This window comes from Glycine max, chromosome 10 (genome assembly GCF_000004515.6).
Source record: "Glycine max cultivar Williams 82 chromosome 10, Glycine_max_v4.0, whole genome shotgun sequence".
NCBI classification, from domain to species: Eukaryota; Viridiplantae; Streptophyta; class Magnoliopsida; order Fabales; family Fabaceae; genus Glycine; species Glycine max.
Genome location: NC_038246.2, coordinates 25,508,642 through 25,521,808, shown reverse-complemented (window position 1 = coordinate 25,521,808; position 13,167 = coordinate 25,508,642). Strand labels below are relative to the sequence as shown.

The following is a 13,167-nucleotide window of genomic DNA, read 5'->3' as shown; positions in this document are numbered from 1 at the left end:
TATTAGCATGTACCTCTACCAAGCAACCATCCAATGACTGTGGACACTTCATTTGTTCACTTAACTGCTGCAGTGGCAAGCTTGGTGGTACTATAGCTGCACTAAATTGTTGCTGTGGTAATCAAATGCAGATGCAATGCAGTAGAAGGAGGTAAAGACAATATATTACTACAATTATATGAAATTGAGTAGGTAATACTAAGAATAGAATATTAGTAGCATGACCGAAAATAAAATAGCCGCTGTGTCAAATAACATAACAATTGTCTCAAATACAGGGAAAAAAAAATACTCCAACGCCATCATTAGCCGTTTTGACTTATTGCTGTCTTTAAAAAAAAGGTTGCCCATTTCTTTCGAATTGTGGTGATGATGCCGATGTCCAACGGTGTGTCATTAGCAAACCACTACAAGTATTCATAATTGTAAGTTAGTACTGCAAATATAAAAATTCAGTTCCAATTGAACTGAAGTTTATGCATACCATGGACCAATCACTCTTTATGTCGCTGGCTATGATGTTCCAGATCCAATGCATTATGTAATATCCACATTCATAACAGCCGGTTTGAACGTGACTCTACATATGGAAAACATTTGAACATCGTATACATTACATAAGTTCATGACTTAACTAGACAACACTAACACATGGTACATAGCTGACTTACCTTTACTTCAATCCACTTTGGTGCAACTGCCTTAGTTTCAGGAGACAAGGTCTTCTTCAATTTTGTCATTACACTGCTTTTAAAAAACCACATCAACACATATACAACAAAATGTCAATCAATAATGACCATTAAAGAAGGCTTGCAAAAAGTTATATGGTATGAGATAACCTATTAATTGTAGCTTTGATATGCATATCAGGTTTCCTACGCAAAGAACAGAACCAAACAACAACATGTTGCCTAGGACACAAAATTACGAGTTGCCAATGTTCCCTGCATGTCATTCACATTAGATACGTATACACCCAAACATCATTTGAAGTATGTTTGTTAAATAGCACTTACTGATGGAAGTAAGGTCCAATGTACACCTCTCAGTCAGATTCCTTAAGCCATCTTTCAAGATATTGTTCGCATTCGCTGCGTCTATCCTTTGAACAAACCAACGACTGTGGCTCAAGGAATGCATACATGAAACCTTGACTGAATATCTGACTCCACTTATGTATATACCTATTCACATGATTTGAAAGTATTGTAGTGGATCATGATATTGAATGAATGAGGAATGAGTTATATGAAGGAATTCACTTACATTAACCATAATTGTATGACAGATATGTTCAGACTTTTGTCTCCTGCTATTATTTCAATAACATCTGAATATGTGATGAATATCGATGTAGATGCATCTACAATTCCAAGAAAGCTCCCATCAAAGCTGATTTGAAGTGGCTTGTCGTAAAGATCCAAACTGTACTTCATCAATTCACGCAACGGATCATCTGCGTCCACATTAGCCGGCTTCGGCACATGTGCATCCTCGTTGTGTGGAATACGTTGTGGATGCTACATGGTTAATGAAAGTGGGTGAGTATTTGTACTGTAATCTATGAATGTTTTACTTTACGTATGTCAAATCAAACATGTTACCTCATCTAATACAGCTTTCACAAGGTGTGTGGGCCAAGCTACAAATGTATTGACGGCCTGCTTCACATATTGTATTTCTGAGGTGGCATAGGGGACCTCAGCCTCAGGATCAATAATTGTTTCTACACTTACCCTGACAACATCATCTGCATATGCCACTGTGTGTATGATTGAATCCCCCTCCATTATTTTCCCCATGGCCACCAACCTTAAATGAACCATAAACAAAGCTTTTTTTAGTGCATATAAAACAAAAACTAAACCATGAACAAAACACAAACCAAACCCAACAATTACAGCTGCAAGAAAAAACAAAACTCTGATTCAATTGTAAGTAAGGTAATATTTCTACAAACCTTTGTGTACCATCGTTACGCTGCACAAACAGTCCCATCAATGGTATGGCATCAGCATCATGTTCTTGTGAAGCCTGCGCATTGGTAACAACATTACTTCCCTGTGTGCTGACACGCGCACCTAGTTGTTGTATGTCCGGCTGAATTTGGAGTGCCTCTTGGGATCCTTTATTTGACAACTCTTTTTTAATAGCCTCTTTCAATGCATTGGTCATTATTTCCAAGCTCCTTCTATTTTCCTCTTCTAGCTGAGTCCTCAATTCTTCCTTAATTTGAGTCCTCAATTCTTCCCTAATCTGGCCAGTCATGTCTTCCCTAAGCCTTGCAAAAACTTCATCTAGTTGTTGTTGGCTGATGGACGTGGACGAGCTGTTGCATGTCCTTGATGCCCTTCCGTAGTACTGAGTAATAGTGACACCTGAGCCTGCTGCCCGAACGCGACCCCCATGGTCAGGTCGGCCAATGGCAGTGTTCAGTATGTCTTGCCGACCATGGGGTACAAACGAACCCTGCGTTACCTGCTCTTCTAAGGAGTCCTACACAAAACAAGTGACACAAAAATACACAACGTGCAGTCATTTTCATTACAAAATACTTAAACATATGAACATTGCAACATATTGGTGAACTTACTATTTTATCTGCAATTTCCTGTGCAGAGTCAGATGTCATATTGCCAACAGCCCTGGTCTGAGCAACCTTCCACTTAACATGCCTTTTTATTGGGGATGGGGGTTCATCAACACTTGCTGGATTTTCACTCAACAATGCTTCCTCTTGTATCCTTTTTCGTTTCTGGTCTAACAATTTCTTCTCAAGCAAATCATATCCCCCACGTGAAAGTACGTGAGGGCAGTCGTTGTGTTTTTGAACTGATTGTGCTCGTTTCCTAATACCCTGTAATGTGACATACATAATTGCGGAGATTTTTTTGAAATTAAAATAATCAAATTGGCAAAAAAAATATGCATTTGAAGTTACCATAAACAGATTCAACTAACCTCCCAGTTAGGTGTCAGGCAGGTTTCTTCAAATTGTTTCCACGCTTCAGGATCTAGTCCATATTTTGTCACAACATCCTGTGTTTGTTGACCTTCAGTCTTAGCAAACACAAATTTGCTAGTCAATGTGGACTTAAATTGCCGCCATCTCGTCGCTACTGTTGACATAACCTTCGTCTTCACCTTCGTAGCTTCTGCGATATCAAACTTTGCCTACATAACCAGGTGTCAAAATTTTTGGAAAAAGGCAGCCAAATGTATATCATTATACAATACTAGCAATCAACAATTTAATGACAATGTTCTGCCATAATACCCAAAGTAAAGCAAAAGCATCCAATCAGCATATAATGTAAGTTTACCATGCAGTCACAGCCATCAAATTTAATATCCAAATTGAACAAATAATAAATGAAAAAAAATATTGTGACACTCACTAATAACAGTTATTGCCTTAAAGTATGAATTCCTAGAAAAACTTGTTTTCATGGTTTGTTAAGAACATGCTTCAGCCTTCGCACAATTTGAGTTTTTATCAATGATGTTATTGATAATCCATGTACATTGATAATTCTTAAGTAATTTGAAATCATTACTAAAACATTGATTTCTCATGTTTTCTGCACAGTAGTAAAAACAACAGAGTAATAATCAAAACTTATGGCATACGCAGATTATTCACTAGTAAAACAAAAGAAAAGTCGGTGCAGGTGATTAGTGAATCCATCTTCCAACTATGCAGATACTATTTGCTGTTTTCCAAAATTTGGGTGCTAGAATTTCATGGTTCAATCACAAATTACCTTTATGCTGATGTTGTTATCACAAATTACCAACTATGCATTATAATTAATTTGTGGACATCATACCACCTATTTAACACCTAACATCTAATTAAATATTGAGATACATGGTTAAAAAATATAAATATAATAAACTATATGATGTGATAGAAGAAGAAACAAAAATATAGTCAAAGTGTTTAAAATAGAAGAATACCTACCTTTTATTACAAATTTAATAAAATATGAAGAGGTATTTATCTCTCACAAGGCGACAAAAAAGGTCTGAATGTATGCTGTAAGAGGTATTTACGTTTGGTGCCTAATTATCTCCGAAGAAACATGTCTTAAATTAATTCAAAATCTTAGGTAAAATAAGCCAAGAAATTGACACATAAAAAAACCAAAAGCTGGTAATAGAATTGCAAAAAAAAGGACCAGTAGTGCTAGTATTGAAAATTTTATTTCAGCTATGTACAAACAGGTTATTCAACCAAGAAGCAATGTGCCCTTCAATCCAAAAACTTACTAAAAATGAATCTGAAATCCACAAATAATGCACTAACAACAAATCTACACATTTTGCAAGCAAGGAAAGTTCACAAGCCTAGGCATCATGACTCCAATCAAATGTCTCAGCAATTAACTTCAAACCAGATAAGCTTAGTAGCAACAGAATTAAAATTCTTCGAATTCGAAGCAGAAACCCCATCCTGTTTCGAAGTAGTCTCACTCTGACCTAAAATGTGGAATATCTTCCACTCCCAAACCTGCTGGAGCTACCAGATACTTGTTCAGCTGAATTAGAACTATGTTCCGTCCCATCAACATCTCTAAGAAATTCAGGCTCCTTAGTGGTAACCATGAAGTCCATCAAGTTGCGGCTGAACCCCAAATCAGAATACACCCTCAAGGCATCCTAGATATGAAAATAGATACTACTAGATATAGCAGTGGCAGAACATTAAAAAAACTGATATATTGAATAATATCACAATAAAGCACCCATATATATCCACATATCCTCTACTGTCAAATCAGACAAAGAACTCATATGACTGTGTCTCATTCCTTATGCAGTAGCCATAAAGCCAAATGAAAACAAGCTAAGACTAAGGCCTAATGATTTAAAAAAAATAATACATTAAAGTACATGCTTCCTTTACTTATTTTGACAGTCTCATGCTATCATATATAAACATATTATGTGTAAACATAATATTTTGACAGTCTCATGCTTCCTTCATTTTTTATTTGCCATTCAGCTACACGTATTTTATTTTTGTATCCTTATACAAATTAAAGGAATTGTAATTAAAAATGTATGTGCCTGGTAAAATAATTGCTGCAATGGCATGTTGAAGAGTTATACAGTATCAGAGGCAAAGAAGTTAACATAGACAATCAAAGGCTTGAGAAGGGAGATTATAGTGAAGTCAAATGAATCACTGCAGCCCAGGTCTAATTCTAATTCTTAATTATGTCAGGGACATTATAGTGAAGTCAAAGGAATCACTGCAGCACATGTTAAAAAATTGTCTTATTATAAATTTATTAATATTTATAAAATTAAGTTAAAATTTAAAATGATAGGTATCATAATTTGTGATTAGCAAGTGCTTTATATTATCAGTAGATCACCTTTAAATTCATATTTATATTTAAAAAAACGACCTAAGTAGATTAACAAAATTAGATATTGAAGTAAAATTGTAATTAAATTTTTGGTACTTTTTGAATTACAATTTGACTTCAATATCTAATTTTTTAATGTACTTAGGTGGAGGATGTTGACAAAGAGAAGGAGAAGGAAGAAAATAATTTAAAGAAGATTAAGGAAGTGTCACATTTTTTTTTCCTCAGCAAGGAAGTGTCACATGAATGCTCGTTGGTGAACAAGCATAAGGCCATTTGGATGACAGAGCCTGAGGAGATCACAAAGGAGGAGTATTATGCTTTCTACAAGAGTCTCACCAATGACTGGAAGAGCATTTGCCTGTGAAGCACTTCTCAGGTGAGGGACACTTATGCTTGTAAGCCTATCCTCTTTGTTCCTAAGAGGGCACCTTTTGACAAGTTGACACAAGGAAGAAGCCTAACAATATTAAGCTTGGTGTGATTTAAACAAGGAAATAACTTAAGACTTGCAATTGTAACTTACCTCTTCATCTCTTTTATGTTAAAGTTGTTGACATTGTGCATGGCACAATAAACAAGGAAATAACTGCTGCCTGCTCGTACAAAGATGCTGCTTCCAAGGATTCTGCAGATGAATTTGTGATGTCCCCAGCACAAACTGCTAGACATGAATTTTTAGCATGCTAAAAATTGTCCTACCCCACCCCAGCAACTGCAAGATTTAAGTTCTATTGGAACAGTAAATACAGGGCCGAAAACTGTAAATAAGACTGATAAACTTGTGCACCCTATGAAGATAACTGTCGAATATATCTCTCCAACTAGTGTGGAAAAGGGAAAACAGTTTGCATTGTATAAAGTAATATTACGTATAACCAATTATGGCTATCATGTTTGAAGCATACAAAGACTCTTACTCACTATCTCATTGATAAAACTTGTTGGTTATGACTTAAGAGTTTAGTTCTAGTGAAGGACCACGTTGTAGTAATCAATAATGTTCCCCACCCGTCTCTTCTATTATTCTTATTGGAAAAATGCTACTTGAATCATCACTGTTAAAAAATTCATAGGTAGATGGACTTGGGCCTTTGCATCTGGTCAGCAGCAGCTTTGGGTTAGATATGGGGATTCAGCAGCAGCTTTAGGACTAGTCCAAAACCTGATAAATTGCGCTTTATCTGCACGACAGCTGCTGGCACCGCCTCATGTTAGCTAACAAATGTTCTTATGGCTGTGTTGGGGCCATATGGTACATTAAAAAACAACATATTGGGAGAGAAAATCCTAATTCCTGTATTATACTAGCATGCTTTAAAAACGCATTCTTTGTCGTTGAAAATTGATTACACTATCCTAAATTATAGTAGTATCCTTTACAAATGCTGGAAATGGGATGTAAGAGAGTCAAGAGCTTTAATGGGGGAAAAAATAAGAATAAAAAAAGGGATCATTTTTCATATTTCATGGCCGTTGTTTTCCACCGAATACTGCCGCGGGGTTTTGAAGAAGAAGCCAAAACAGGAAAAACGAGCATGGAAATAATGGTACAAGGATAGTAGATAAGAAGAGAAGCTTATCATTGGAGAATCTTAGGGAAATAATTGCGGGAATTTTGTGGAAATAGAACAATGCGAATACTGCAATCAGAAAGATACGAATCATAGGATGAGGCAGTGAGCATGTGCAGGCCAAGAAATTCTGCTTATTTCCATACATTGATTAATTATAGAAGAAGGCACAATGTTATCCAAGGTCTGATCATAGATGGTGTGTGGGTTCATGATCCTGGCAGGGTTAAAGATGCAGCTTTATCTCATTTTAAAAACAGATTTTCTGAGCAGTCTTATAACAGACCAACTCTAGATGGCGTTCAGTTTTCAACCCTTGATCAAGGTCAGAAGCAAGATCTTATTGCTAGATTCTCTGATCTGGAAATTACAGCAACTGTTTGGGACTGTGGAGGGGATAAGACCCCAGGCTGTCTGGAAATGTTGTAGCCAAGAACATGTTCAGCAGCTACCAAGTGGGCAATCATAAGGAAGATGTCAACATTATGCAATATGCAGATGACACTCTGTTTTTTGGGTCTGCAAAAATATCTCTCTATGGGTGGAAGAATAACCCTCATCTACTCTGTGCTAACAGCTTTACCCATCTACTTGCTGTCTTTTTTCAGAATACCTTCTAAAGTAGTTCATAAAATTACTTCAATTCAGAGAAACTTTCTTTGGGGAGGGGGAAATGAGGCATCCAAGATCCCTTGGGTTAATTGGGATACGGTCTGTCTTCCTAAGCATAAAGGGGGGCTAGGTATTAAAGATTTGAAGAAATTTAATGAGGCCTTGCTGGGCAAATGGGGCTGGGAATTGGCGACTAATCAGAATCACTTTTGGGCCAGAATTGTAATGTCCAAGTATGGTGGCTGGAATGCTCTGATTCATGGCAGAAACTCCACAGCTTTCTCTAACTGGTGGAAGGACTTAAAATCTATTTTCCAGCAGCAGCACACTAATAGGTTGTCCAATAATTTGTGTTGGAAGTTGGGTAATGGGGCTAAAATCAGGTTCTGGAAGGATAAATGGAGGGAGGATGATTTAACTCTTCAAGAAAAATACCCTACTTTGTATCAAGTGAGCTACCAGCAGGATTCTTCTATCAGCCTAATGGGAATTTTTGTTGATAATAAATGGGAATTTTTTGTTGACAATGTGCATGGCATAATAAACAATTTTTGCACTATTCCCAGTACAGCAAACTGATATGGGAACATATATAAGAAAATCTGGAAGTTGAAAGATAAAGATTTTAATACGAGCTTCATATAATGATAAGGATGATAATAAATATTGATACAAAAATGCATAATAATAAATTATTTAATAACTCATTTTCAGTACCTTCATATATGATAAGGATGAATACTAGAGTAATTTTCTTTGCACAGCTTCAGGTTTTGTTCTCAGATGTGCTTAACGTTATTAACCTTAATTTGGACTTTCTTTTGAAAACATATTAAAAATATTATTATTTAAAGCGTGTTTTAAAACATTTGATTTTATTGTAAATTTTTCAAACACAAAATAGTTTGTTAATATAAAAACATTATACTTACACAAGATTAAGTATTAACTGTATGATAATCTCTTTTTCTGGTACCACTGGTACTGGTTCTCTTATGAATAATATATATATTTTCAGCCTTCCAAAAAAAAAAAACTGTGTGACAAAAATGCTATTAAGTATTAACTGAGTTTGTATAATTCTAAGTGTTTGTAAAAAACAAAAAAGAAAAGAAGTTCCTATTAATCATAATATTTGGAGGGTCACTGGATTATGTGGATTGGAAAGCAATGCTTTATTTGGCGGTGCAAGTGGGTAGGCAGCTATTGTCATAGTTTTAGGAAATTTGGGATGTTTACAGTGATACAAATCAATTTATTCCATACAAAAATAGTATAACATAAAAATCAAACTTATGGTTACATTAGCATAAAAAATAATATGCATTACCCTATTAAGTATTTAAGGATAAAAATACTACCCCTGCTCCCTAACACAAAACCCATGCCAATTTTCATTTGTTTAAGTTATCAATTTAAATTTGTGAACTTATTATACACATGATTTGTTTCGGTCTCTAACTTTGATCTGACAATATTTGTTCTCAACCTCATCTAACTAACTAATATTCATGTTTAAAATAAAAATTGCCCTTGTGCTGTTCTTTACAAATATAGGAGTCTAGGATAGTGATTAACTATTCAAATAAAGGACAAGTCATTTAAAATAAAGGGCATGAAACACATGTAGAGATTATAAAGGACAACTATTTGTTAAAGTCAATTATGTTTTTAACAGAAAAATTGATTCTTAATTCAAATATTGTAATTGGTATGAGGGACTTACTAGAATGTCATTCCACACAATCTCCTTTAGCGTTTCAGGTACGTCTTTCCAATTATTGTGGATAATGGGAACCTTTTCTCGCGCCACTACGCCTAGGTAGCTGTGGAACTTTTCACGCATCGGTCCAGATGCTCTCCCGGTAGCGGGATCCACATAAACAGCCGGTCTGGGCTGATCCACGGTTCTTAATGTCAATGTTCTCAGCCGTGTCGTTGTTCTACTCCTCTTGGAAGTCGCCTCTGATTGACCATCGGACTGTGGAGGAGACGTCGGATCTGTGGCCATGATCCTGTAAATAAAATACACAATTAATATTAACGATTACATTTAGACATTAACAAAAGCAAAGGCGTAATACTAACATAATCATTATATTTACACATTAAACAAAGCATTACTTTCGCACTCAGCCTGTAGGGATGTTTTCCCATAGACCTTCATCATGATCTACACGATTTTCATGTCCATCATCCACTTCATCAGCTTCATTCATTGAAGGCAATTGTTTTGAAAAACTAGACATTTAACCAATGTCAAGGGTTGACTCATCATTATGGTAATTCATTCCACTTGGTCTTCCTTGCAGAGCCACAGACAAACTTGAATTACATGGATCTTGTACATAGAAAACTTGTCTGGCTTGTGCTGCCATAATGAAAGGTTCGTCTATATATGCCACCTTACTAAGGTCTACCAAAGTAAATCCCAATGGATCTTGAAACACACCTGTTGTCCCGTTCACCCACTGACACTTAAAAACAGGCACTCTAAATGATGTATAATCAACCTCTCAAATTTCTTGAATGACACCAAAGTAAGACATGGATGCTCGAATGGGGTTGTTATCCGATGTACTGGAAAAGTGCTCCGAATCAGCATCAACACAGACCCCACTGTTTTGTACCGAACTTTTATCATCTTGGGACTTTGTGTAGAATGAATAATTGTTAATGTCATACCCCTTCCATGTAGGGACATTCAAATTTGGGCCAATGGCTAACAATGTCAGTCGTCTGGAAACACTTTTATCAGCAAGTATTGTTTGTCTAAACCAATTTATGAAAGTTTTGTTGTGCTCTTGCAATACCCTCATCATGTTCATTTTGGGGTGACTATCTCTAACATGTTTTTTGTGAGCCTCTATGTACGGAAACACCTCTGTTGTGTTGTTTAATATATATAAATGTGCTTGTGACACGTCATGTCTAGTCATTGTCACAACATTGTATCCACGAGTACCCTTGCCGGCTATTGGCTGGTCATGCCGGGATGCAGGAACACCGACAGGTTTCAATGAGTCAATGTACTGTGAGACAAACTCAATGCATTCTTCAGCAACGTATCTTTCCACTATTGAGGCCTCTGGTCGATGTCGATTCTTCGTATAACCCTTTAAGACCTTCATGTACCGCTCAACTGGATACATCCATCTAAAATACGTAGGACCACAACACCTTATTTCCCTTACCAGATGAACAACTAAGTGTACCATAATGTCAAAAAATGAAGGAGGGAAAAACATCTCCATTTGACAAAGGACAACGACAACCTCATCTTCCAAAGCATCCAACTGTTTAGGGTCAATGACCTTGGCACATATAGCATTAAAAATGAAACACAAGCGACTGATTGCAACACGGACCTTCTCAGGCAATGTTCCGCGGATTGCAACAGGCAAAAGTTGTTGCATTAACGCATGACAATCATGTGATTTCAAGCCAACCAACTTAAGCTCATTCACAGACACAAGACTCTTGATGTTTGAAGAGTAGCCTTGTGGGACTTTGACATTACGGAAGCATTCACAAAAACTTTTCTTTTCAGCTGTTGACATTGTGTAACAGGCTGGGGGCAGATATGTCCTGTTACCTTTTGAGATAGGATGCAACACTTGACGTATACCCATGTCAACCAAGTCTTGACGACACTTGAAACCATCCTTTGTCTTGCCTTTAATGTTTAGGAGGGTCCCAATTAAAGAATCACAAACATTTTTCTCGACATGCATGACGTCTATACAATGCCTAACATGATGATCGGACCAGTACGGAAGATCAAAGAAAATAAACTTCTTTTTCCACATGTTTGAAGTGGATGATGGTTTTTTTTGGGACTTGCCGAACATATTTACGACATCCTTGACCCGCTGATATACTTCATCGCCAGTTAATGGATTTGGCGCGGTTTCATGTTCTTGACTTCCATCGAATGCCTTCTTCAATCGTCGATACGGATGATACTGTTTGAGAAATCTTCGATGCCTAGTATACACAGTCTTCTTTCCATGTTTAAGTTGGCGGAAACTAGTATTCTGCTCACATATAGGACATGCGTGATGTCCTTTGACACTATATCCACTTAAATTTCCGTAGGCTGGAAAGTCATTGATGGTACAAAAAACCATTGCACGCAACTTGAAAGCATGCTGCAAATTTGCGTCCCATACATCAACCCCTTCATCTCACAATTTCCGCAAATCGTCAATTAACGGTCTTAGATATACGTCAATATCATTACCTGGTTGTCTTGGACCAGCTATCATCATACTCAGCATAACATACTTTCGCTTCATGCACAACCACGGAGGGAGATTATAAATGAACAGCAAAACGGGCCACGAGCTATGGTTAGTAGTTAAGGTTCCAAATGGGTTCATTCCGTCCGTTGCAAGACCAAGCCTTAAATTTCTAGGCTCGGCCCCAAATTCAGGATACAGACGATCAATTGCCTTCCATTGCGGGCTATCTGCAGGATGTCGCATCAATCCATCTGATTTTCTGGTATTTGCATGCCATATAAGGTTCTTTGCATCTTCCCCATTAGCAAACAACCGCTTAAACCTTGGTATTATTGGGAGATACCAACACACCTTTGCTGGACGGCGGTCGGCGTCTGAGACTAGTACAGTAGAATCTCCGTTGGTCGGTCTGTACCGAGAAACCCCACACACAGGGCAGTAATCTAGTTCAGCAAAATCATCTCTGTACAAAATGCAGTCATTACAACATGCATGAATTTTTTCGTACTGCATCTCAACTGGACATAAAATCTTCTTTGCTTGGTAGTGATTCTTTGGCAAGACGTTATCAGCAGGAAGCATGTTTGTCAACAACATCAGCAACTCACTAAAACTCTTGTCACTCCACCCAAATCGAGCTTTCAAGTTAACCAGAGCTAACACAGCTGACAATTTTGTGAAAGATATGCAGTCGGAATACAAAGGCATTTTTGAATCAACTTCTATGTTGTCATACAACGCTGCATGTGCCTCTTCAAACCCCTCTTGCCCAAGATCGTGAATCATTTCTTCTATAGGATTTCCGCTGTCTGTAGTAACATCGTCAGCCTGTGACATGTCAGTTGTATCGAGGGATTCCCCATGCCATATCCACTTTGTGTAGCTACGAATTATTCCCTCACAAATAAGATGAGTTCTTATGTCATCAATTGTTTGCCGCCTCCCATTTCCACACTTCACACATGGACAAAAAAATTTTCCCCACATAGGTTGCGCTTTACTTTGAGCAAACAACAAAAACTCTTCAACACCATTCTCGTACTCTTCAGTTATACTTGATGCGTTCATCCAACTTCGATCCATGTTACACCTTCTATGTCAAACGTTAGTGGCTTAGGGGTTGCTTGACATGCATCACAAGCATAGAGCACCAATTGCAGTAGAAAACACACCAGAACTGCACCTTTTGTACAAAACGCTGCAGTGGAAAACACATTAGCAATTGCAGTTAGTTGGACCAGCAATACTAACAAGAAAAATGGTGCATGGCTGTTTCAAGGGATTCGACATTTTTCAGTTTGTTGGCCTCTATTACCAATGCTTATAAGAAAAAATCAAGAAAAACTGCACAAACGA

At 37.1% G+C, this 13,167-nt stretch overlaps 2 protein-coding genes and 1 long non-coding RNA gene across 3 annotated transcripts; all 3 read right to left on the bottom strand.

Annotated features, from left to right (window-relative positions):
- Positions 1-495: 495 nt before the first annotated feature.
- LOC112998104 (uncharacterized) lies at positions 496-929 on the bottom strand. The gene is made up of 3 exons (XR_003263110.2): positions 843-929; positions 672-744; positions 496-580 (listed from the first exon to the last, which is right to left on the bottom strand). It is a non-coding gene; the product is annotated as an uncharacterized lncRNA (long non-coding RNA).
- A 9,154-nt stretch (positions 930-10,083) lies between these two features.
- Positions 10,084-11,697, bottom strand: LOC100795883 (uncharacterized). The gene has a single exon (XM_014762704.1). It carries the CDS (start codon positions 11,695-11,697, stop codon positions 10,084-10,086), a length of 1,614 nt encoding a protein of 537 aa, XP_014618190.1.
- Positions 11,698-11,754: 57 nt separating this feature from the next.
- On the bottom strand, positions 11,755-12,894 carry LOC100817601 (uncharacterized). Its single transcript, XM_014762703.1, has one exon. The coding sequence runs from the start codon at positions 12,892-12,894 to the stop codon at positions 11,755-11,757; it is 1,140 nt and encodes a 379-aa protein (XP_014618189.1).
- Between the last annotated feature and the right edge of the window lie 273 nt (positions 12,895-13,167).